This window comes from Pan troglodytes, chromosome 19 (genome assembly GCF_028858775.2).
Source record: "Pan troglodytes isolate AG18354 chromosome 19, NHGRI_mPanTro3-v2.0_pri, whole genome shotgun sequence".
Taxonomy (NCBI): domain Eukaryota; kingdom Metazoa; phylum Chordata; class Mammalia; order Primates; family Hominidae; genus Pan; species Pan troglodytes.
The window spans coordinates 19,704,390-19,731,257 of NC_072417.2; the positions used below are offsets into that span (position 1 = coordinate 19,704,390).

The 26,868-nt window shown below is 40.3% G+C and overlaps 1 protein-coding gene and 1 non-coding gene across 29 annotated transcripts in view; both read left to right on the forward strand.

Annotated features, from left to right (window-relative positions):
• SKAP1 (src kinase associated phosphoprotein 1) overlaps positions 1 to 26,868 on the forward strand; it is a 296,523-nt gene that overhangs the window by 42,739 nt on the left and 226,916 nt on the right. For 21 of the 28 annotated variants that reach the window (XR_010152796.1, XR_010152795.1, XM_523821.8 and 18 more), the window contains exon 3: positions 22,542 to 22,567. The exons of the other annotated variants lie outside the window; for them this stretch is intronic. Coding sequence is in view for 19 of the 21 variants with exons in the window: in XM_523821.8 (XP_523821.2) it covers positions 22,542 to 22,567 (26 nt within the window). In the remaining 2 variants the exon portion in view is untranslated. The remainder of the gene's footprint in view (positions 1 to 22,541; positions 22,568 to 26,868) is intronic. 28 annotated transcript variants of the gene reach the window in all.
• LOC112206209 (small nucleolar RNA U3) lies at positions 3,781 to 3,996 on the forward strand. Its single transcript, XR_002940400.1, has one exon. It is a non-coding gene; the product is annotated as a small nucleolar RNA U3 (small nucleolar RNA).

Consider the following 26,868-nt stretch of genomic DNA (forward strand, 5'->3'; position numbering starts at 1 on the left):
TAGGAAACTTACTATTTAGTAGCCAACCCTACATATTCTTTCCTAGAAATAAGGATGCTTTCTTTTTACTGAGTGTTAGGAGAGACAGAACCAAGGCATCCATCTCTTCACGTGTCTCCTCTAATAACATATCTCTAATATTCTAATTGGAACTGTGACAAAAGGTTACAGGGCTACTGACCATGTATTGGAGTTCTATCACAGCATGGATGCCAGGCATTCCAGCCATCTTTGAGACCTATCAACAGCCCTCTACATTTGGCCGGCAGCATCCCTATTCAGCTTTGCACTTCCTTGTCTCTACCATTTCTCCTCTTTCTTGAAGACCTCTTTTCTAACTCCCCTGTGTTCCCTAGAATCTACGTCCTGTTATAACCAAACCCCACAATATCCTCCACCTCTTTTCTGCATCCTAAAGGATGGTTCTCCCACAGGACCCTCTTTGCTTGCGGCCCTCTTAAATAGAATCTGCTCGTTTTCCCAAAGTGCTGTTGGCATTCTTCAAGCTCCCTGCTGCTACTTCTGGACTTTCACTATTCAATCTTGCTTCACACCTCTCCCCTTTTAAAGTTTGTCTTTGTGGCTTTACAGTACCCTGTCCTTTTTTCATCTTTTGAGTTCAGAGTCCCCCCCCACAGTATTTGAGGACTGAAGCATTGGCTCATAGTTGTTATCTTCACTCCATTCTTGATGTAGAGACTTCCTCTTTCTTAAATTCAGCTTTTCCTTCTTCATTATGTCTCTCCAATAATTATATAAATATACTCAAATTTCTCCTAATATTAATAAAATCATTGTGTCCTACACAGTGATTCCCTCTTTAGCTACTGTCTTTGCATCTATTTTTTTTTATTTTGTGCAGGCAAACTTCTTGAAGTAGAAGCCTAGACTAGCTATTTCTGGCTTCCTGGTCTCTAGTCACTTCCCAGTCACTATTCAGTCCCCTTTAATCCAGCTTCTGCTCCTATTGAGCAACTTTCTCCAATGTACCCAGGTCTCCAATTGCCACAGCCAGGTGCTACTGTTAAGTCTTTGTCTTATTTGGTCTTTCTGTAGCATTTGACACTGCTAATCACATCCTTTTTCTCATAAATGTAAAAAACTCTCCATTGATTCTCATGAATTCTCCTGGTTTTCTTCTTCCTTGTGTTTATGCTCTTTTTTAGGCCCTTGAGCTCATTTTTCTACCCTGCCCTCTTTGCTCTTGTTCCTCAGGGTTTTCTCTTTCCTCACCACGTTCTTCTTAGGAGGCAGTTACAGGCATGTCCATAGCTCCACAGCTTCCCCTGTGCATGGGAGACTCCCAATTCTACAGCTCAGCTGCAGTTCTCCCTCCAAGGCACCAGACAGCATATTGCATACCTCCTTCTGGGTGTACCTCAAACTTCACAAAGCTGGGCATACCCTGCTGGATGCCTACTCAGCAGCCACCATCCCTTCTTCCTTGACAACAGAATCATGATCTATAAGCCATTCTGCTTTGCCAGTGCTTGGTCTAGAGTTTACATAAAATATTGTTATGGCCAAATAAATGTAAGAAGACTTCTGAAAGATTCTCACAGGATAGTCTTATAGTTGGGAGATAGTAATACACTGAAATGCAGTAGGACGTTACTCTGCTCTAAGGTGTTAGAGCAGAAATATGGGAAGAGCCTGGCTCCTTCATGTCATCGTTGGGCCCTGCACAACTCTAGAATCGCCTGTCTTCAGACCTTTTGTTTTGTGGGAAAAATTAACTTCCACTTGTTTAGGCCCTTGTCAGTCAGGTTTTCTGTTATTTGTGGCTAGAAGAATCCTAACTGCTTGAATGTCCGGAACTGAACTCATTATCTTACATGCTGCTCACCTCTGAAGTCTACCTCTGCTTTCTCTAGGCCTGGGCTCCCAAGGCAAAATCCTGGGAGTCATTCCTGATTGCTCCCCCTTCACTCCCCAAACCATCAACAAGGCCTGTTGATTCTTCGTTCTAAATGTCCTCCTCTTTCTCTTCCCTTCGTCACTAGCTAAACTTTAGTCTTCATAAAGTTGTACTCAAGCACTGCAGAATTCTCCTTTCTGGTTCTCTGCCTCCAGTCTCTCCTTGTTCCAGTTTATTCTGCTCCTCCATTCCATGTTGAAAGAGCAAACTTTTTAAAAAGGGTAATTTATTCGCTGGCGTGGTGGCTCACACCTGTAATCGCAGCACTTTGAGAGGCTGAGGCAGGTAGAGCACTTGAGGTCAGGAGTTTGAGACCAGCCTGGCCAACATAGTGAAACCCCATCTCTGCTAAAAAAAAAATACAAAAAAATTAGCCGGGCATGATGGCGGGCGCCTGTAATCCTAGCTACTCGGGAGGCTGAGGCAGGAGAATCATTTGAACCTGGGAGGCAGAGGTTGCAGTGAGCCTAGATTGCTCCACTGCACTCCAGCCTGGGCAACAGAGCGAGACTCCATCTCAAAAAAAAAAAAAAAAAAAAAAAAGGGCAGAGATTTAAGAGTTGAAGGATATTCAGTTTCCAGGTGGGAAAGGAGGTGGGAATGACAGGGAGAGATGTGGGAAGAGAAAATTAGGCTTTAATTGTGCAGCCTGGCCTTGGGTCACTTCTGTGCAAATAAACAGCTCTCTTCAACAGAGGGAGACTCCATCTCAAAAAAAAAAAAAAAAAAAAAAAGGGCAGAGATTTAAGAGTTGAAGGATATTCAGTTTCCAGGTGGGAAAGGAGGTGGGAATGACAGGGAGAGATGTGGGAAGAGAAAATTAGGCTTTAATTGTGCAGCCTGGCCTTGGGTCACTTCTGTGCAAATAAACAGCTCTCTTCCGAAGTGTTTTACTCTGTGCTTAAATACATACACATGAAAATGAAATTATTTTTGAGCCTTGTGAAATATAGCAGTACTTTGAGTTTTATTTTGTGATTATTTTTCTAAAATTTTTTTTTTAATTAAGGAAGTTGACTCTCAAGGCCTTCATTAGATGAGGTATCACTGACTGGGAACAACTTCCATTTTTCAGATGTTATCCCTTTGAGCTGCACTGAACTGACACAGGATGAATCCTTCATTAGAAGAGGATTATCTACACTCTGTGTGACTATTTAGTAAAACATTTGTATTTGTCAGACTACTTTTCCAAAGTGAGGGTGCTTGAGTAAACCATTCACTTCCTCCTTCTCAAAACATCAGTCACCATGATTGATTTTTATGTTGGTAATAAAGAGAAATGGAATCAACTAAAAGCCTGGTGAGGATTATAGACCGGAAGCAGATAATTTACTTAACAAATATGTATTGGCTATTTGTTTATGTCAGGCACTATGCCAGGTGATCAAGACAGTGTCAGATAAGACATATTCTTGTTTTTCAAGCAGTTCTTGGGCCAGTGAGCGGCTAGACTCATCTTAGCTCCTCCATAGACCAGCATGGAGCCCACTACCCCCAGATAATCTGCTCTAGAAGGTTTGAAGGTTTGTTTTCAATTTATTACATGCCTGCAGTTTCACCCCTTAGAGATTCATTTGGGTTCAACGTCCTTTTTTAAAATACAAATTCACCTGGAGGGTGAAGATACTTTTGGTTGTTCAGTCATGTGTACTAGACCTGTTCAATGGTTTCCTTCCAACTTTTGGTTAAGATGGCTTCACTGAGGACATTCAGTGAAGTGGTTTTTTGAACCACTATTACAGGCAATGCACAGTGCTAGGTATACTGAGGGTTATAGAAGTAACAGAGGATGCCTTTTCTCAGACAGAATGAGGACTTTAGAGGTTCGTTATCTCTGCAGCTTAAGAATAACAGTCATAAAGACTATACTTTCAGGGATCATTTCTATAGTTAGTTGCTAGAGAAGTTTCTCTGGACATGTGGAGCACCAGAAACCATGAGGAGGAGATGTAGTGTTCTCTCCGGAGCATGAAGCTGGCTCTTGGTGTTGCTTCGCTGCACCTGCCATTTGCCATTGACAATCATTCTTCTCTTCCTCTGGGAGAGTAAGGAGGAGAGGACACAGTCTGAGTGGTTCCCATTTATGTGGGTTTTTTTAAATTATACTTTAAGTTCTAGGGTACACGTGCACAACGTGCAGGTTTGTTATATATGTCTACATGTGCCATGTTGGTGTGCTGCACACATTAACTCGTCATTTACGTTAGGTATATCTCCTAATGCTATCCCTTCCCCTCCCCCCGTGTGGTTTTTTTTTTTTTAAGAATAATAGTCACAGCTAACATTCATCACACACATACCATGTGCCAGGCTCAGTGTCAAGAGCTTTCCTTACAACAGGTGTGTGAGGTTGATACTGTTATAATCCCTATATAGCAGATGAGAAAACTGAGGTTCAGAAAGGTAATCAACTTGCTCAAGGTTACATAGCTATTAGGTTCTAGAATTGGAATTTGAACCCAGCTAGTATGACTATTGGGAAAGCACTCTTATTGAGGCTCAACCTTGTCATAGAAAGCGAATAATGCAACTTCATTCATTCACTCATAGTTTCTAAAAATGTTTATTGAACATATACTATGTGCAAAGCATTTTTGTGGTGAACACAACATAGGTCCCAGTCCTTCTGTAACTTATTTTTGAGCAGAATAAACCAAATCATTATACAATACACTTACCTTGTAGGGTTGTTGTTATGTACATAAAAGTGCCTAACACAAACATGTCACATAGTGGATAGCCAACAAATATTCCCAAGAAATTTATAACCTCATGGGAAAGATAAAAAATCCTGCACAAATAACTGTAATTCAAGATATATTGTGGCAAGGTTTTAGAAGAGGCCATATTTTATTTTATTTTCGAGTTTTATTGAGGTATACAAAACACTGCACATACATAGTACTGTAAAAGCCCAGAGAAGGAAATCCCTTCTGGTGGGCTTGAGAGGCCTTCATGGATGAGTTGGCATCATGACTTGGCCATGGGGTGAATGGGATAGGTTTTTGGTAAGATACATTGCATGCAGAAATACCATGTGCTAAGACACAGAGGTGATAAAGTTTAGGCATTTTTGGGAACCAAAGGGTGATTCTGTTGATTAGGTAAAAGAGAGTAATGGGAGGTATGGCTGAAAAGACAAAATGGAACCAACTCCTGGAAATAAGAGTTTTGATCGGGTTTGAGGAGGACAGATAGGTAGTTTGGAAGAGTAAAGCATGAGGCACTGATAGGTAAGCTGAGGAGGGATGCTTTAGTAGTGGATAACATTTGGGTCTTTGGCACAAGGGCTGAGGCCACTGGAAGGCAGAAAATGGTTGCAAAGAAAGAGCATAAGAATGTCAAAGGTTGCCTATGTTCCCTGTACCCAGAGAAGGAAGACAAATCTCCTTTGCCATATTTGATTTTATTTTTCAGTATCATTGGGTATAATTTGTATACAAAGCACTGTAAATAAGGAATGCATACAATTTGGTGCCCTAACCACTTTTCAGAATGTTATGTCAATGGGAAAATACATTCTATGGATATATGCTTCAACTTTCGAAATATGATTGGTCTGAAAATTAAAGACTGTATTCACAAATTTTCAGATCTGTTAACAAGATTTAATAGATTTTCAAAGCTGGCCCAGGCAACTTTCCACTTTGTTTCATTAAGAAAATGTATTCCAAGGCCCAAACAACTGGAAATGAACTTTTAGAATACAGTCAATACTTGAATTGAGAGCTGCCTGTCTAGAATTTCCTTAATGGGCAACCACTGGTAAATATCTGTTTCCTTTAACGTATTTTCCAAAATTGCCCCATCATCAGGTTTTTTAACAAAAACCTGGGGATTTTGTTAAAATATATAGATTTCTAGGCCCCTACCCTGGAGATGCTAATTCACTAGGTCTGGGGTGGACCCTGAGAATTTGTGCTTCAATAAAAGGTCCAAGGGATTCTTAAGATCAGGAAAGTGTGTACAAATCTTTATCAGAATACCCTGTTTTTTGTTTTTTGTTTTTGAGGTAAGTGACTATTTTGGTTCTCAACTGAATTTTAACAATGAAGGGAAAATCTTTCCAGCAGGGCTTAAGACCTGTCAGTAGCTGACAACATTTCAGCCTGATTAGCTCCTGGGGTGAGGAGATGGGGATATGTTCATATGCTGCTCTGTGCTTCCTTGTGAACTGGCAACATCTCAAGATGTTTCTGATGCTGGAGAATCCCTCAAAGTGGGACAGAACTGAAAGCCCTGGTCCCAAGATGAGCCAGGTAAAGCCTGGGATTGACTGGTTGATTGTAATAGAAACTCTGAGGACCCCTGACCTGTACTGATATAGCCACAGAGCTGGTCACGTAGTCATTAGCTTTTAGATCAAAGTCCATTCCATTTTTTTATGGCTTGGATAATTGGGTACTTTATGTAAGGGTTTAATTATGACAAAGTAATAAATGGGTAAGAATGATACTTTAGGCCGGGCGTGGTGGCTCATGCCTGTAATCCCAGCACTTTGGGAGGCCAAGGCGGGCGGATCACGAGGTCAGGTGTTCGAGACCAGCCTGGCCAATACGGTGAAACTCCATCTCTACTAAAAATACAAAAGAATTAGCTGTGCATGGTGGTGGGCACCTGTAATCCCAGCTACTCAGGAGGCCGAGGCAGGAGAATTGCTTGAACCCGGGAGGCAGAGGTTGCAGTGAACTGAGATTATGCCACTGCACTCCAGCCTGGGCAACAGAGTAAGACTCTGTCTCAAAAAAAAAAAAAAAAAAAAAAAAAAGATACTTTAGTATAGAATCTTTACAATTAGGGAAAAAAGTCAACTTGAGGGCAAAAGCAATAATCTGGATTAAGTAAGATGGTATGAATTTAGGAAAAGTGTGAAATAATTTTAAAATGATTTCTGGATTTCTGTATACATCTCAGTTCTTAAATAGAAGAAAGTGTACACATAAGGATAGGCATTTTATGAAAATGTCAGTAATTCATTGTAGTTCTTAGAGTGGTTACCAGTAGAAGCTGGCTTTCTAAATTCTGTTATTTATTGATTCACATTTTGGTGTAGTGTGAATGAGTGAAATAATGTTATATCTTTAATTAGGATTCTGTTGTTATTTTTCAATTAATCTATGTCAGTAACTTTAGCATTTGTATTAAATCATTTTCTTCACGAAAGCTTCTAATGAGGAAACAAATTGATTGTATTTATATATTGGATTCTTGCCACCGCAATGTGTATTCAGTCGTGTCTTTTGAAGTATATTTTTACTGGTCATTTTGTGGTTTGTCTTTGAAGCCAGGCTTTGGGGGAAAAAATTCTTCATTTGGATGAAGGTTTCAATTTAACAAAGCTTTCTTATTTTTGTCTCTCTTCTTTTTCATCCCTTACTTTGATTTTCTTTCTTTTTTCCCCTCTTGACTTTGTGTGAGTGATTTAGAGGAAAATGAAGGCACCCCAGCCCCACCTTTTTGGAATAAAATCCATACTTCATAGCATTGCCTGGAAGTGCCTTGCCCTCTGCCTGCCTCTCCAAGCTTGTCCCTACCCCTCCCTTAAATGCTCTCTTATACTGAATGAGTCTCATACCAAACTCAGACAGCCCTTCCTGCTTCTTACCTCCATTCGCTGATTTAGCAAACATTTATTGAGCACAAGCTCTATGCCACTGCCCCTTGAGGGCTCAGTGACAGAGAGACAAGAAGATGCTAATACGGTATTATAGGTGCTACTGAGAGGCATGCACAGATGTGCTGTGGGAACCCTAACATAGGACACTTAGCTGAGCCTCAAAGGATCATGGAGGGTCCGCTAGGAGAAGAAGGAGGCATGAAAGGAAAGGTTTGCTGGCAGAGGGTGCTTGAACAAGTAGGCAGGAGTGTGAGCGGAAGCTGGGGAGGACCTGAGAGCTGAGGTGAGCCATGGAAGGATTTCAAGCAGGAGAATGATAGGACCAGGCTTGCCTTTTAGGTCATTAAGATAATGAAGGTGCTAATGACTAACAGCTGACATTTATTGGAGGTTTACCAGGTTCTTTACGTGCATTACCTCTGTTAGTCCTCCCAAGAACCAAATGAGGCAGATGTGGTTATTATTTCTGTTTTAAAGATGAGGAAACTAAGGCTGCAGCAAAAGTCTCAGCTAGAAGATGGAGGAGCTGGGACTTCAACCCAGACCTGTCTGCAAAGACTTTGCTCTTCATGCTCATTCCATTCCCTTTTCCATCAGCACTGAGGAGAGTAGGTCAAAGGCAGGAGGATAAGGGCAGATGGACCGTTTGCGATGTGGTTACATGGATGTGGGTTAGGCCTTTTGAAAGCTCAGATGAACTCAGTGTCTGCAGAGATGGAGAGGAGATTGATTAAAAGGGTATTAAGGGAGTAGAATCTACAGGTCTTGGTGACTAATGGGATATATATAGTAATATAAAAAGAGGTATAGGGATGATTCCCAAGTTTCAGCTGGGTGGATAGTAATATCATCCATTGAAATAGGGAACACAGGGGTAGGAGAAGTTTGGGACCTGTGGGACAAAGGACAGTTCTACTCCTGAAAGAGAAGAGTAATGATATCTCCTGCTTTTGAATGTTTTAATGGACTAAAGTATTTAATATATGCAGGCACTATAGTGAAGTCTTTGGCAATTGGTTTCTTCTCTGGTCAGCCTGAGCTCTATGACCTATCCCTCTAGTCCTCTAGTCTTCTCTGATTCTCTTGTCTTTTCATCCCACAAGCCTAGAAAAATCCTAATCTTGGATCATCAGTTCAACTGTCCATCTTCTCTGTTTGTATATCTGGAAAGCTATTCAGTTCTGGAGAAAAATTGCACAATTGGATTGCGCCATAGTAAACCTTTTTATTTAATTTTTTTTTTTTTTTTTTTTTGAGACAGGGTCTTGCTCTGTCACCCATGCTGGAGTGTAGTGGCGCAGTCATGGTTCACTGCAGCCTCAACCTCCTGGGCTAAAGCAGTCCTCCCACCTCAGCCTCTTAGGTAGCTGGGACCACAGGTACAAGCCACTACACATGGCTAATTTTTTTTTATTATTTTTTGTAGAGATGGGGTCTCACAATGTTGCCCAGACTGGTCTGAAATTCCTGGACTCAAGTGATCTGCCCACCTTGGCCTCCTAAAATGCTGGAATTATAGGCATGAGTCTCCATCCTGGCTGCACTACAGTAAAGTTTAGTCTTCAACCTCAGTCGAACCCTTAGTGATAACTGGTAGTTATTTCACATGCTCCACATCAGCAACCTTTTTCCTTAATTTTTTTTCCTCCACAAACCCTTGTCAGTCTTTACCTCATCATATTGCTTCTCACTCTTTCCATGACGTCACAGCCTACTTCACAAGAGAAAAGAGAGGCTCTCAGGTTGGAACCTACTCAGTATCCTACCCTGTCCCTTACTCAATATAACTGCTTTGGGGTGCTAGGCCGGTCCTTTGCCACCTTCTCTTCTTCTGGACCTGGCCCCTCTGCCTGACCTCCCTCTGCATCTTGGGCCTGGCCTCTCTGTGACCCGACCCTCCCCTTCCAGGCTTCTCTCTGATCTCGAATCCTCCCTTAGCAACTCTTATCTGCAGGCAGTAAGACATTCTGGCATTAGTCAGACATGGGTTCTTCTGGTCCCAGTTTTTACCATTTGCATGTTCCGGGCCAATTACATCACTTCTACACAATTTGATTATTTCGGCCAAACTGGTCCACAGTTGGGTTTTCTGTGCTCTTAGTCCCTCACAGAGTGTCTGGCAAATAGTGGAAATTTATTCATCTCTACTACTGAGAGAACAAACGCAGTATTCGTAACTTGAGATACAGAGACTGTGTTGGCATGTTAATGCTGAGATATCCACCTTGCCTAGATGAACTCTAATAACTAATCCAGCTTAAAAAATTTTTACATAACATTTGCCTTCAGGTGAATAATATGTCCATGTTCATAACAAGGAAAATATCAAAGGCATGATAGCCGAGTTTTTCCAAGGAGGTTTTAAATGTTTTTGTAGAAATTGTCTCATTTTTAAATGAATATCACATTTTTGAACTTGCCCCTGATTCTGTACAAGATAAACTGTGGTGGCCCCACAGTGTGGACTTTTAAACTCCTATGGTGCAATCAGATAACCTCTCCATGCTTCATTGTTCTCATCTGTAAAGTGAAGGCTAGAGTAAATGATTTTAAGTGTCCTTCCAGCTGTAAAATTCAGTGAGTATATGGGCCACAGTCACACATTCACTCAGCTACCAGTTATTCACTAATCAGATAATGGCGTCTCAGTGGTCGAAGAGTAGCTGTTAACCTGAAGCAAGCAAAAAATAAAACAAAATTAGGTTTTTAAGCGTCAACAGTGACAAAAATGACAGAGCAAGGGCCAAAGAGACAACAGTTTAGAATACAGTAATCAGCTGGAGTTATTTGTACATAAGCAGTACCTTGTTTTCTCCAATACACAAGTTTGGAACCGAAAGGCGTCTCTGACTTTCCTCTTGATGCTCTCCTCCTAGCCAGTCTCTAAGTCTGTTATCTAATGTCTTGTCTCTTCTCTTGCTCTCAAGTAGCTTCCTAAACTATCTCCCCACTTTTCTCCCTCCCATCCATGCTACACATCTCTGCTGGATTTGATGTGGACATCATTCTTTATCCTTAAAGACAAACAAACAAACAAACAAACAGACCTTTCAATGACTCCTTTTTATTTACAGAAAAAAACCCTCCAACTCTGACCTGTTATTTAGTGTTTTTATTTTGCCATAATGTATTTGGCTAGCATTTTTCCTTTATTAGTTCATCGAATTATAGTTTGTTGCCTATTACATGGAGGAAGTATGGGGATTGTGTAGACATACTAGTGAGATTTGCTGGTGAAAAAACAGTCCTCATGCTAGAAAGTAGGGGAAGGAATGTTAGAATGTGGGTTTCCAGTGTTGCAATCAGAAAGCTTAATCACTCACTGATCAAAAAGAGTTCTTAGGTTTCTTAATGTTTATACTCATGGTGGGTGTTTCATTGACCATAGCAATGATTCCATGTAGCAAAAGTGTTATAGGAGACTCTAGTGTTAAATAGTACTTTAATTTCTTTTCAAAATTTAATTTATTTTTTGCTGTCCAGGAATGGACTTAAAAATTGTGGTGGGGGAGCAGGTGATGAGTTATACTGTCAATCTCAGATAATGTTGTTTATTATTTAATAAAAGTTTGATTGTGATCATTGTATTTAGTAGGTAGGTGAACATTGTATTATCTACCTAGATGGGCTTGTAAATATAGACTCAAGACCACAGAAATACTACATCCCCCAAAAGAACCCAGGACCTTCTTGTGATATGTTCTTCTATTATATAATTGAGTTATATGCCTATTGTCTGTTGTTACAATAGTATTTATCATATTAGATTGTCATCTCATTATACACAAAGAGCTCATATTTTAGACTAGATTGTAAGCTCCTTGTAGGTAGGCATTAGGTCTTGTACTTTTGGTGAGATTAAGGAATTGGGACTAGAAGGATCACCTGCTCTTCCACCAAAGACCTTCCTTTTGCTGCCCAGTTGTTTCTAAGGCTGGACCTGGACCCCTGGGTCCCAGGCCTTGGATGCCTCCACTGGGGACTTCCACCAGATGGTGCTGTTTTCCCATTTCTGTTGTTGGGTGTCACTGGCCATGTTACTCTTTGCCACTAGTCCATACCTTCTGCAAGGTAGTAGATGGGACACTTTCAGAAGATAATTTGGAAGCAATATGAATCTTTCCAAGTGAGAAAAAAAAATTATAGGAAATATTTAGTGTATAGACTCTTAGCATTGCTCAGCAAAGCCATTTCCTTGGGCATAAATAAACTTCTACCATGTGGCTGACTGCTCAAGATCAGTTGCAAGGGGTTTTCCTAGCCTTATCAACTTGCATGGAATCCATGCCCAACTAGGTGTCCGTCTGAATCCTAAGATTCAATTTTCAATGCAGGATAACTCTTCAGTGTTAGCCTCTGCAGTCTGTTTGGAGACAGCCATTATCAGAGAACAGAGATGGTCCAGAGAGAGATAGAAGTCTTTGGACACTGAGTATTGCAGACAGCCTATGCATTCAGAAGGCATTGCTGTTTTAGTACAAAAAGGAAGTTCAAGCTGAATGCAGTGGCTCACATCTGTAATCTCAGCACTTTGGGAGGCCAAGGCAGGCAGATTGCTTGAGTCCAGGAGTTCAAGACCAGTCTGGGCAACATGGTGAAACCCTGTCTGTACAAAAACAAAACAAAACAAAACAAAAATTAGCCAGGCATGGTGGAGCGTGCCTGTAGTCCCAGATACTCAAGAGGCTAAGGTGGAACGATGGCTTGAGCCTGGGAGGCAGAAGTTGCAGTGAGCTGAGATTGTGTTACTACGCTCCAGCATGGGCAGCAGAGCAAGACCCTGTCTCAAAAACAACAAAAAAGAGAAGTTCAAATTTGGATATCCTTAAGTCATTAAGAAGAGATTTGATTTTGTTCGGCAGGGGTTTACCAAGGCAGAGAGTATATGATGTGTTTTAAATTTCCATAAGTCACAGGTAAAATAACACTTTTAATACTTCAGTTGCAAAAAAAAATTCATCTAGATGTTCTAGAGTTATAACATCACAGATGTTGGCCTTTCTGGATAGCTAGTTTTATAGTGCCATTACAACTCTATTCACCTAATTCAGTGGGTCATATCACTGAATGGTGTGTGTGGGGCAAGGGTGAGTTATTGACACTAATGAGGCCTATAGACTCTTCTCCAAGAGAAAAGAAAACAAGTGTTACATTTCACCCACAATTTTAGAGAGTTTAGGAAATCCCCTGAAGCCCAAACTATGGACTTCAGGTTAAAGACCTCTGTCTAACCACTCCCTAATATTCATATTAGGGTTGATTCATGCCCGTAGGCCATCTAACAAAACAATTGTATCTTCTCTTAAGTACCAGATTTATTATTTTTTTATATTAAAGCCAATAGGAAAGCAGTTAATATGGAATTTAAGAGCTTGGGCTCTGGAACCAAGTAGACCTGTGATATGGTTTGGCTCTGTCCCCCCACCCAAATCTCATCTTGAATTATAACCCCCACATGTCAAGGGAGGGACCTGGTGGGAGGTGATTAGATCGTGGGAGCAGATTTGCCCCTTGCTGCTCTCATGATAGTGAGTGGGTTCTCACAAGATCTGGTTGTTTGATAAGTGTCTAGTGCTTCCCACTTCTCTCATGTTCTCTCTCTCTCCTGCCACCCTGTGAAGAAGGTGCTTGCTTCCCTTTCACCTTCCACCATGGTTTTAAGTTTCCTGAGGCCTCCGCAGCCATGTGGAAGTGTGAGTCAGTTAAACCTCTTTTATTTATAAATTACCCAGTCTCAGGTAGTATCTTTATAGCAGTGTGAAAATGGACTAATACAACCTGGATACAAATCTTGGTTCTGCCACTTAGTAGCTATGTGATCTTGGCCAAGTTGTTTGACCTTCCTGAGTTTGAGTTTCCTCATCTGTAAAATGAGGATAATAGTAGTCCTGGGCTGGGCATAGTGGCTCATGCCTGTAATCCCAGTGCTTTGGGGAGGCCAAAGCAGGAGGATCACTTGAGGCCAGAAGTTCGAGACCAGTCTGGGCAACATAGTGAGAATTTGTATCTACTAAAATGAAAAATAAAGGAAATTAGCCAGGTGTGGTGGTGCACACCTATAGTCCCAGCTACTTGGGAGGCTGAGGCAGGAAGATTGCTTGAGCCCAGGAGTTCAAGTTTACAATAAGCTATGATTGCACCACTGCATTCCAGCCTGTGTGACAGAATGCAACCTTGTCTTAAAAAAATACTGACCTCCTAGGGTTTTTATGAAGATTAAATAAAATAATACATGTGCCGGGCATGGTGGCTCACGCCTGTAATCCCAGCACTTTGGGAGGCCAAGGCAGGCAAATCACCTGAGGTCAGGAGTTTGAGACCAGCCTAACCAACATGGAGAAACCCCTGTCTACTAAAAATACAAAATTAGCTGGGCATGGTGGCACATGACTGTAATCCCAGCTACTCGGGAGGCTGAGGCAGGAGAATCACTTGAACCTGGGAGGCGGAGGTTGTGGTGAGCCAAGACTGCACCATTACACTCCAGCCTGGGCAACAAGAGCAAAACTCCATCTCAAAAATGAATAAATAAATAAAATAACACATGTAAAACATACCTAGCACAGGGCCAGACGTGATGGCTCATGCCTGTAATCCCAGCACTTTGGGAGGCTGAGGTGGGTAAATCACTTGAGGCAAGGAGCTCAAGACCAACCTTGCCAACATGGGAAAACCCCATCTCTACTAAAAAGATAAAAAATTAACTGGGTGTGGTGGCACACGTTTGTAATCCTAGCTACTCAGGAGGCTGAGGTACGAGAATCGCGTGAACCCAGGAGGCAGAGGTTGCAGTGAATGGAGATTGTGCCACTGCACTCCAGCCTGGGTGACAGAGTGAGACTCTGTCTCAAAAAAATATATATGATGTATATGCATATGTATATGTGTATATCTAGCACAATGCCTAACATGTAAGTGCTAATAAATGTTAATCATTTTTTTATAATTGGGAAATAGAATTATTTTTCCTTTCTTTTTTTCTTTTTCTTTTCTTTTTTTTTTTTTTTTTTTTTGAGACAGGGTCTTGCTGTGTCACCCAGGCTGGAGTGCAGTGGTATGATCATGGCTTACTGCTGCCTCAACCTCACAGGCTCAAGGGATCCTCCCACTTCAGCCTCCCAAGTAGCTGGGACTACAGGCATGCACCACCATGCCTGGCTTTTTTTTTTTTTTTTTTTTTTTTGTAGAGACAAGGTTTCACCATGTTACCCATGGCTGGTCTCGAACTCCTGGATCCAAGCAACCTACCCACCTTGGCCTCCCAAAGTGCTGGGATTACAGGTGCGAGCCACCACACCTGACCAGTATTTCTAATAATATGAGGATAGCTACAGTTGTTTGTCTGACCTGTTTCATCAGGATCTATCTAATTAGCTGACTGAGGGAATAAAGCTCTGAGTACTTTAATCTCAATAACCATGTTCTTTGGTTAGCTCCATGGCCAAGAATCTGATATTCTCTCCCTTGCAATCTGTTGATTTAAATTCAGTAGCCCTATTTTCAGCAGAAGACTGACAATGTTTTCTGTGAATTGTTTATTTTTTACAATTTCAACTTTTATTTTGGACACAGGGGGTACATGTGCAGGTTTGTTACAGGGTATATAGTGTGATGCTGAAGCTTGGGATACAAATGATCCCATCACCCAAATAGTGAGCATAGTACCCAATAATTTTTCAACTCCTACCCCTCTTTCTCTTTCCCCACCTCTATTAGTCCCTAGTGTCTATTGCTCACACCTTTATGTTCATAAGTACCTAATGTTTAGCTCCCACTTATAAGTGAGAACATGCAGTATTTGGTTTTCTGTTTCGGCATTAATTTGCTTAGAATAATGGCCTCCAGCTGCATCCATCTTGTTGAAAAGGACGTGATTTCATTGTTTATTATGGCTGCATTGTAGTCCATGGTGTATATATGCCACATTTAAAAAAATCTAATCCACTGTTGATGGACACCTAGGTTGATTCCATGTCTTTGCTATTATGAATAGCACTGTGATGAACCTACAAGTGCATATGTCTTTTTGGTAGAATGATTTATTTTCTTTTGGATATATACCCAGTAATGGGATTACTGGGTTGAATGGTAGTTCTGTTTTAAGTTCTTTGATAAATCTCCAAACTGCTTTCCACAGCAGCTAAACTAATTTACATTCCCACCAACAATGTATAAGTGTTCCTTTTCTCCACAGCCTCACCAGCACCTGTTGTTTCTTGACTTTTTAATAATAACCATTCTGGCCAGGTGTGGTGGCTCATGCTCGTAATCCCAGCACTTTGGGTGGCTGAGGCGGGCTTGAGCTCAGCAGTTTGAGACCAGCCTAGGGCAACATTGAGAAACCTTGTCTCTACAAAAAATACAATAATTAGCCAGGTGTGATGGCACGTGCTGCTCCCAGCTACTGGGAGGCTGAGGTGGGGGGGATTGCTTGAGCCCAGGAGGTTGAGGCTGCAGTCAGCCATGATCACGCCACAGCACTCCAGCATAGGTGACAGGGCGAGACCCTGTTTCAAAAAAATATAATAATAATGATAGCCATTCTGATTGGTGTGAGATGGTTTTGATTTGCATTTCTCTGATGATTAGTAATGTTGAGCATTTTAAAATATTCGTTGGGCACTTGTGTGTCTTCTCTTAAGAAGTGTCTGTTCATGCCTTTTGCAAACTTTTTAATGGCGTTATTTTTCGCTTGTCCGATTAAGTTCTTTATAGACTCTGTGAATTTGGGGTGGCAACCTAGAACTGTGTGTTTGCAGTATGAAAGATACTGAAATATATCTGTAGACGAATCATATCTATTATAGTCATCATTTCATCCATAGTACCTGGGCAAAGGGCTTGTCATAGAAGACATTCAATAAATATTGAATTGGTTGACCGAGTCACTGAATTATTTTAGAATAGTAAAATATCTTTAGAGAAAGACTCAGTTAATTTTGATGATTGTTTTAATTGTTAGATTATATTTTCAAGACTTTCCTCCTTAGTTTCTCATTAGAGGTCCTGTTCTGAAACTGATTGTTGGTGGTGGAAACTTGTCCACTTGTCCATTAGCTTTCTTATGATGGGTAAGTTATTTAATCCTTGATGCCTCAGTTTTCTTATTTAGAAAATGGGCATAATAATAGGGTTAGAGTGTGAGGAAATGGGTTAATGTAAGAAAAGTGCTTAGAGCAACATCCAACAAAATGTTCAATAAATCTTAGCATTGTTGTTACTACTGTTATTACTACTACAGTGACTGCTGCTTATCAAGATTCCCTCAATACTGTGGGTTCAATTTATTTGTACCTTTCTCCAAACTAAAGTTCATTTTTTATTTTTTACTTTTTTTTTTTTTTGAGAGAGAGGGTCTCACTCTGTTGCCCAGGCTGGAGTGCAGTGGTGCAATCATGGCTCACTGTAGCCTCAACCTCCCAGGCTCATGCAATCCTCCCACCTCAGCCTCCTCAGTAACTGGGACTGCAGGTGCACACCACCACACCCAGCTAATCTTTCTACTTTTTGTAGAGACAGGGTTTTGCCATGTTGTCTAGGCTGGACTCAAACTCCGGGGCTCAAGCAATATACCCACCTTGGCCTCTCATAGTGCTTGGATTACAGGTGTGAGCCACTACATCTGACCTAAAGTTCAGTTAAAACATCTTTATTTATTATTTATTTATTTATTTATTTATTTTGAGATGGAGTCTCTCTCTGTTGCCAAGGCTGGAGTGCATGGCGCGATCTCGGCTCACTGCAACCTCCGCCTCCTGAGTTCAAGTGATCCTCCTGCCTCAGACTCCCAAGTAGCTGAGATTACAGGCATGCGCCACTACGCCCAGCTAATTTTTTTGTATTTTTAGTAGAAACAGGGTTTCACCATGTTGGTCAGGCTAGTCTTGAACTTATGACCTCCGAAAGTGCTGGGATTACAGGCGCAAGCCACAGTGCCTGGCCAAAACATCTTTAATTTGAAAACACAAATAGCATATTCTACAATTTAATACTAAAATTTTAAGACTGTTCTGTAGCTTAGAGAAAATATTGTGAAATTTTATTCTTCCATTTTCACTTTTGGAGGCACAAGTGAAGATGGGTTTATTTTTACTGAATGTAAAAATGATCATCATCAATATGGTTGCAACATTCTCTCTCTGCTCGTTCTGTACTCATCATTTTTCAGTTCCAAATATCATTTGCATGGTCCTGATGACACTGAGTATGGATATTGCAGAGGAGTGATAGCTTCCCTTTCCTATTGAAGCTGAAGCTTCAAAGAGAAGATTAAAGAAGTGTTTGTTATCTATCTGCACAGGCCTGATATGAAATTCTCGGAGGCTTTTAGGATAAACACAACTCTGTATGTGTGCATTTATATGCTTTTTCTTATGTATACTTCTATTGTGGTCTTTGTATTTTGGTTTAAAATTTCTAGTCTCAGACTTGTTGCACTCTCTGGCTAACAGAGAATTGTTTTCAGAAAAAGGGTAAGAATTGGAAGATGTTGGCAGGATTTTACTAAATCCCTCCTGAAGAGTATAGAATTCTCTATTGTGGAATTATATTTCTAGAGAACATGATGAAGGCCACCCAGGGAATATCTTTAACAAGACAAGACCAAGATCTTAAAGGTGTCCAGCAGGGACTAATCTGTGGTGCCCTCCAGTGAGGGATGTGATTGCTCACCTTTTGGGCTTTCCTTTTAGAAGTGTTCTTTGTGAGCTTTGGAATAGAGGTGTGGCTTTTTTAAAAAACAAACTCCCTATAGGGTTAATCCATAAATAATATTTAGAGAAAGAAGACAGGGAGAAAAGGTAGGATAGCAAGATACCTTCTGAAAAAGAAGGGAACTAACATTCCACTTCATACTGTTCCACATCAAGTTCTACATATAATTTTTATTGTCAGAGTTTTCTTTTTTTTTTTTTTTTGAGACAGGATCTCGTTCTGTTACCCAAGCTGGAGTCCAGTGGCGTGATCACAGCTAACTGCAACCTCAACATCCTGGGTTCAAGCGATCCTCCCACCTCAGCCTCCCGAGTAGCTAGGACTAGCATGTGCCACCACGCCCGGCTAATTTTTGTACCTTTTGTAGAGATGAAGTTTCGCCATGTTTCCCAAGCTGGTCTTGAACTCCTGGGCTTGGGCAATCCTCCTGCCTTGGCCTCCCAAAGTGCTGGGATTACAGGTGTGAGCCACCACACCTGACCTCAGATTTTTTTAAATTGACAAATGCAGCGGAATATATTTAAAATTTACAGTATGATTATATATATATATGGATATATATTCATATATATATATACACACACATACATATACACACACATATACATGGTGAAAGGATTACCATAGTCATACTAATTAATACATTCATCACCTTACATGGCTTACATGGTTACCTTTTTTTTTGGTGAGAATGCTTAAAATCTACTCTCTTACCAAATTTCAAGTATGTAATACAGTATTATTAACTATAGTCACCATGCTGTACATTAGATCCTCAGAATTTATTCATCTTATAATTGAAAGTTTGACAGAAATACTTAATTATAGTATTACCAGGAATAAAGCAGGTTCTGCTATTTAACATCAACTAGATGGACCTACTACTTTATTTGCTACTGCTGAGTTCTTAAGGTATAACTACTATTGGCAGAAGCAATACTCTTAGTATATATGACTTATAAGATCATATTTCTTCTCGACTGACAAGAGAAACCAGGAAGCCAGGGCACTTTAAAGTAGGTAGAGAAAAGGACTGAAAATCTGTGTTAGTTGGAGTGGGCATCATGGGACAGGGAGGCACAGAAGTGGCTGAGATCATCAATAACATACTTTGCCTATTTAACAATTTACCTAGAGCACCTTTTAACTGCCACTGCATGACTAGGATTTTTTCTGGGCCAATAAATGAGAGCAACAGCAAAGTTCCTGCTGTTGCCATCATCAATATTTTGGAAAGAAGAGAGAGAGTGTACGTACACATGTGCACATACATGTATGCACATACTCGAACCCTAATTTCTATTTATATTAAATTAGAAGTTGGGTAATGATAGGAATTGGGGGTTAGGGAAGTGCCTCAAGAGAAGATGGAAAATAGCAAGAGTAGGTGGAAAATTGCTCAGCCATTTGATGATTTGCTTGATTAGCTATGTTTTACAGAAAGGAGTTTTATGGAAAATTCTTCGTGGTGGCCAGGTACAGGTGCACTGTCTGCTAGGTGGAGATTGACCCATCATACTATTATTCAAAACGTATTTAAGTTTCAGCCAGTTTCAGCTTACATATGCCCCTGCATTGATATGGACACTCCTTCTTCCCAGATTTTGAAGTGTTCCACTTCCCACCCCGTCCTCTGCCCCTTCCTCTCCCCTTTGCTACTGCAGATGTCAAAGCTGTCCTGGAATTTCCTCACCCTATAACCCAAGTATCTTACATTTCTCTTCACCTGATTGCCAGCCCAGGAACTGTTCTGGAAAAGGAAAGGAACAAGGAAGGACGAATTGTCAGGTTTCTTCTCCACTTTCTTATGTCTGATAATGTTCCCCAAATTAAACTGTGAATTATGGCAACATACTTATTCTCCACTGACCTCTTCTGTCTTTATTTTCTGAAAATTTGTCACACACTAAAGAAATAACCAATATACTCACTGGGCTGATACTCTTTCCTGAAGAAGCTAAGCCTAATTTTAGTAATGTATGTACTAGAAGACACACCATTATCACCTATCACCTTTTCTGCATCTTTTTGGGGGGTTTATGGACCCTTTAAACTGCAAGCTTGTCCAACCTGCCTTATTTTGTTGTTGTTTTTCTTTTGTTTTTGTTTTAGGCTTTTAGCAGGGTGAAGCCATGATTTTTAGTTTCTACCTCTAGTGATAAGTGGAAAAGAGGGATGAGGAAGGGGCTTTAGTGGCCCTTTCTTAGTTTCCAGAAACAGAAACTAAGAACCCATGACTGTATTCTCTCCCTTGGGCACCCCTGCAAAAGAATTCTATAAAAAACTGTGGACTCCCTCCCTAGGTTAAAAAAAAAAAAAAGCTCCGACGCACATCTACACTCCTGAGAGGTCAAAATGAGGATAGAAAAGCATCCCTTATATTTGGTGGCGTGAAGGTTATTATGTCTATAGCAAGAGTTAATGTGCAATGGCTCTGAGCCTGACTGGAGGATGTTGAGTGAGTGGGCAGTGAGGGAATAAAATGAGCCAAGTGTAGACAGTGCTTTTGAAAATGTCACTGTGATGTGACGGGAAACAGGACAGCAGGTGGAGGGATGTGAAGGGGTGAGGGAGGATTTGCTTTATTTTTATATAAGCATAAATGCTGATGGAAAGGGCCAAACTGAGAGGAAGAGGTTGAATACAGACAAGAGAAAAATTGATAAAGAATAATGTAAAGTTCCTGTGAAGGCAGGAGGAAATGGGATCCAAAATACAGTAGTCTTTCTTGGGTAACCATCATATATAACATTGTTTTTGTGGGGAAAGAAATGCAATTTAGTTTCCAAATAAGTGACTTACAAATGATCCTTTCCACCACTGCTATTTTGTTAGTTTAAGACTTCAAGGGTTGCTGGATGCAGTGGCTCATCCCTGCAATCCCAACACTTTGGGATGCCAAAGTGGGAGGATTGCTTAAGCCCCAGCCTGGGCAACAAAGTGAGACCCCATCGCTACAAAACAAAAACAAAAACAAAAACAAAAACAAAAAAACAGTAACTGTTTTTCACTCTCTCATTGCAAGGTTGTTGAGAATTAGTAGTAATGTGTGTAAGCATCTAGGTGTGGTGGCGTGTGCCTGTGGCCCCAGCTACATGGGAGGCTGAGGTAGGAGGATCCCTTGAGCCCAGCAGGTCAAGGCTGCAGTGAGTGACGTTCATGCCATTGCATTCCAGCTTGGGTGATAGAGCAAGGCCTAGTCTCAGAAAAAAAAAATAGATAAATAAAAGACTTCAAGGGTTGTCAGTTTTGCCAATTATTTCCCAAAATAATAGAGGAGATAGGATGGTACAATGAACTGCAAGAGCCCCATTCTTGGCTCAGACACTAAAATGTTAGACAACCTTAAGTCAATTGCACTAAAACGTTAGACAACCTTAAGTCAATTGTTCATGTTTCACTTGTTGTTGTTGTTGTTTGTTTTGTTTTGTTGAGATGGAGTCTCGCTCTGTCACCCAGGCTGGAGTGCAATGGCGTGATCTTAGCTCACCACAACCTCCGCCTCCTGGGTTCAAGCGATTCTCCTGCCTCAGCCTCCTGAGTAGCTGGGATTACAGGCACACGCCACCATGCCCAGCTAATTTTTGTATTTTTAGTAGAGACAGGGTTTCACCATGTTGGTCAGACTGGTCTCGAACTGCTGACCTCGTGATCTGCCTGCTTTGGCCTCCCAAAGTGCTGGGATTACAGGCGTGAGCCACCACACCCGGCCCATGTTTCACTTGTAAAATTAAGAATTTAGGTTTAAAAGGCAAAGCCCAGGAGTTCGAGGCTGCAGTGAGCTATGATTGTGTCACTGTACTCCAGCCTGGGTAACAGAGAAAAAAAAATTAGGCTTCAGAGGCATTTGAGATGTGTTGGTGTTGGTGGTGGGGTTTGACTGTTATAACAACTGGGAATGCCTCTGGTATTTGGTACCTAGGACCAGTGATGGTAATGGTCCTGTAATACACAGGCCAGATTGTCACAACAAAGAACCATCCTGCTGAAAGCCTGTAGAGCTCTTGATGAGAAACCCCAGGCCACCACTAGGTTCCCTTTTAGGACCTTTCCAGCTCTAAAGTCAAAATTACGTGAGGAATATCAGTGAATTAAATGCATCTTTTAAGCCATTGAGACTCTTTCAAATCTCAGGGATAACCTTTTGTTTTTCTCAAAATTAGTAGTGACTTTGGCTGGTTATAGACTTTAGCAAGCTTTTTGGACCAGGTGCTATAGCTATGGTAGGCCAACCAAAATTGAGAAATACAAGTTTGACTTATTCCCTTTTTTTTCCCCCTTGTATTTCAGGTACTATTGGGATTTTCAGCCCCAAGGTGAGTCCTCTTTGACCACGTATGGTTTTATGCTAAAAATGTGTAAATGGGATTGTTTATTCCTGTCTCTTCTCTACAAGCTTCTCCACAGAGTGGCATTAACCGTTTCCAAGGAAAGTTAGTGGAGTGTTTAATTAACCTTCACCCTGCTGCGTTCCCCTGCCCTGCTTTTTAGCAACAAGAAGCTCTATGCTTCCTCCTTCTGAGTGGACTGTTGCTAGATTATTTTATAAAACCAAGGCTATAATATGCTTTAATTCCTTGAGCTTTGTTAGGTGCCAACAGGATCCAGTAGCATTCAAATAAAATGGTAGCCAAGTCCATAATAAAAACCTTGGGAGGGTTCCAACTCAGCTAATCCTTCATTTGCTCCAGAAATAAATTCCAGTATGTTACCTCCTCGATCACAGTGCCCTTCCACACAGCCTGCCTGTCTGGCAGCAGAGAAATGTCAGAAATGGAGCAGTGTTGAAATTCCCACTAGAACAGTGTTATCACATTTTAATATGAGCCTTGCTGCAGCCTCAGTGCTTCTAATTGCTTTCAAACCATTGTTTTCCTGCTTTTGCTTGATGAACCCAGCATCTGGCATGATTCTAAAAAGTACTACAGACAGCTGTGTGCAAAATTAAAAAAAGAAAAAGGCCAGGATTAAAACACATTTTTAAAAGGTTCAGAATTGAAATATTTTTTTCCGAATTCAAACAGTTTGAGGGGATATCTTTTAAAGTATTTGCCTTCCTTCTTTTTAGTACTCTGGTTGAGAATGTCAGAAACATCAACCTGAATATTATCTTAAGTTATTATAAATGGAGGGGCTTTATTTTCTCAGATAATCACAGAGTTTTAGATCAAACTTACAAATAGCTTTATAAACTATTTTGCTCTATAACTTTCTTAACCAATTGTAAACTTTTTAAGTACTTTTTATTCTCTTAATGTTGTCACTGTATCCAACCTCAGTGAATAGTAATACCTTAAATAAATTAAAATTGTGAGTGATTATAATAGTTTTATTAAAATTTTTATTTTTCTGGCTCATACTTTTAGTGTATTTCAAGTTTTTATAAAGCTTTATTTTAAAGCCATCTTTAAGAAATAAAAACCATATATTTTCAAAGCTTCTTGACTCTCGTAAGTTAAAGTTGGAGCACTTACACTATTTTACATAATGTGATGTGCTGTTACTATATATCTCACTGTCCTAAAGCATTTATAGCTGAAAACATAGATTGAGCAGTGGATAATTTTATGTAATAATGTAGCAATTTGCTTCGCAAAATGTGAATTGCACTATTCAGGGGATGGCCCTATAGTTCAGGGTTTAACAGATGTTAACCAAAATCCACAGGGGGAAGCACATGATTGTGAACTGGCAGAAATGAATGGAACTGTGAGGGTAGAATTAATTACCTAAAGGAGAAATAAAGAGTTAGTGTCAGAGATGTGGTATAGGAATAGGCTGAGAAGAGAAAATAATTTTGGAGCTTAACACAAGAGACTATATGGGACTAAAAAAGACAAAGGGCACATCTTACCAGATTCTTGAAATGCTGGCATTGCAGTCATCTTTCAACATAAAGCAGCTTCTACCCATCCTTTCTCTCCTGGAGAGAGGACAGAGGTAGAGCAGCCAAGGAGACAAGTGAAAATAGTTTATTTAGAACAGAAAACTGTATTCGCTTCTTGACAACGATTAAATATATGTGGCAAAATCTTAGTGCATTTGGAAGTAAATGTAAGGAAAGATGACATAGAAAAACTCATGCCCTAGCCCCCAGTCTCATGACTTCTCACAGATATTTTCAGGGGTAGGAGGAGTTAGTGAGAGGGTATCTTTTACCTTGCCCTTTTGATCAGACCTTAGCTGATTATGTGCTTCAGAAGCTGGTGGGATGGGTAGGAGCAGTAAGTGGTTTAGATAAGGTACAACAGGACAATTTAAGATTATGAAAAGATTAGAAATATGTAAGAAAGAGAACAACTAGCAGAAGAATCTTAAAAGCCCTGGAAAACTGGGTGGTGTTGGGATGGGAGTGAGAAAGAACAGAAATGCTGGCCCCAAACTTTCTGAGCATTTTTATCTGTGACAGGACCCTCTGTACAAGAAGATGATGGGATGAATTTTATTAACTCTGCATCTGCCTAAAAACACACTTGAGTTCTTCAAGATATTTGAACTAAACCAGGTCTGGTGCCTGGAAGGAAAATAGTCTTTAATTATAAAAGATCCATTATTTGTATATCCTTTTAGTAGCACACATTTTAAAAATAGCAGCCTTGGCCGGGTGCGGTGGCTCATGCCTATAATCCCAGTACTTTGGGAGGCTGAGGCAGGCAGGTGGATCACCTGAGGTCAGGAGTTCGAGACCAGCCTGACCAACATGGTGAAACCCTGTCTCTACTACATACAAAAAATTAGCTGGGAGTGGTGGTGCATGCCTGTAGTCCCAGCCACTTGGGAGGCTGAGGCAGGAGAGTCACTTGAACCTGGGAGACGGAGGTTGCAGTGAGCCGAGATTGTGTCATTGCACTCAAGCCTGGGCAACACGAGCAAAACTCTGTCTCAAAAAGGAAAAAAAAAAAAAACAAGGCAGCCTTATCAAGATATAATTCACATACCATAAAATTTACCCATTTAAAAGGTACAAGTTAGTGGTGTACAGTATAGTATAGTATAGTATAGTATAGTATAGTATAGTATAGTATAGTACAGTACAAGTTGTGCAACCATCACCACTATCTAATTTCAGAATGTTTCATCACCCCAATAAGAAACCCTGTATGGATTCTAGAGCCCATTATCTCCAGAGGTCGAGAGCCCATACTCTTCGTGACTGTTTTTCACTGTCTCATTGCAAGGTTGTTGAAGATTAGTAGTAATGTGTGTAAGCATCTAGCTTAGTACCTTGACATAGTGGGGAAAAAAAAGCCAGTAGTTTCTATTTATCATAATGGGACATTAATGGTAATTCTTTCTCTCACATTTCCACCTGCGTTTTTTTATTGGTCCACTGTCAACTTCCTGAATGATATTTATTTTAAAAAGGAAACAGGGAAAATAAAACATGATCCAAAGAATACATTACTTTAATGTAGAGGGGATATAAATGGAAGGGCACTTTTAATGAGCTTAAACATAATTGGAGAACATGAAAGAGGCTTTTTATTTTTACTTGACAATAAGACATAATATTGCTTTAATAATTCATGTCCTGCTTACTCAAAAAAAATTTCTACTTAATTTTTTACTTAAAGTTACAAAGAAAAGCCAGTGGAGTTTTTGCCATGGAATTTTTATAATTTCAGTAATCAATATCTAAAAGGTGATATCGATAACGCAATATTAATTTTGCCCTTAGATTTGATGGCAATATCACTTAAAGTTATTGAGCAAACTGATTTCCTTCATTTTGCTTCAGTTTCCCCTTTTATAAAATGAGTTAGTGATAGTTTTAATCAAAAATTTGATTATAAGGTATAATGTTTATAATTCAAAATTTATTTGCTATAAAAAAATCTTCATGAATATTAGATTGAATTTCCCACCATAGACCCAGAATCTAAAACAAATGACATAATATTTAAATAAAAATCTAGGGAAGACCATGGGAATATTATATAGAATAATATCTTTTTTTTATCCAGTGGTCACTCACATTACATTTGTGGTAGTGGTAAACATGGGCCAGTGGAATCTCTTGCCAACTTAAAGATTCTTTGAGTATCTCTATGAGTGGTGTAAAAGGTTTCTGAGAAAATTATTCAGTATATTTCATTATGAAAAAATTCTACTTTGTGAAGCTTAAAAATCTCATTTTGAAATGGCAAGCCTATATTCACGTCAAAGTAAATCGATGCCTAATAATATAGCCTGGCAGGCCAGGCACAGTGGCTCATGCCTGTAGTCCCAGCACTTTGGGAGGCTGAGCAGGTAGATCGCTTGAGCCCAGGAGTTTGAGATCAATCTGGGCAACATGGTGAGACCCTGTGTCTACAAAAAAAACAAAATTAGCTGGGCATGGTGGCACAGGCCTGTAGTCCTAGCTGTTTGGGAGGCTGAGGTGGGAGGATCACTCAAGCCTGGCAGGTTGAGACTGCAGTGAGCCGAGATCGCGCCACTGCGCTTCAGCCTAGGAGACCGAGCGAGACCTTGTCCCAAACACACAAACAAAGAAATAAACAAATAAAAATATAGCCTGGCAAAAACAAATAGTGCTAAGTGAATAAGGAAATTATAAAGCCATGTTAACTGTAAATTAAGAGATTTAAGAGGTTTACCAATGAATGTATAAACTTTG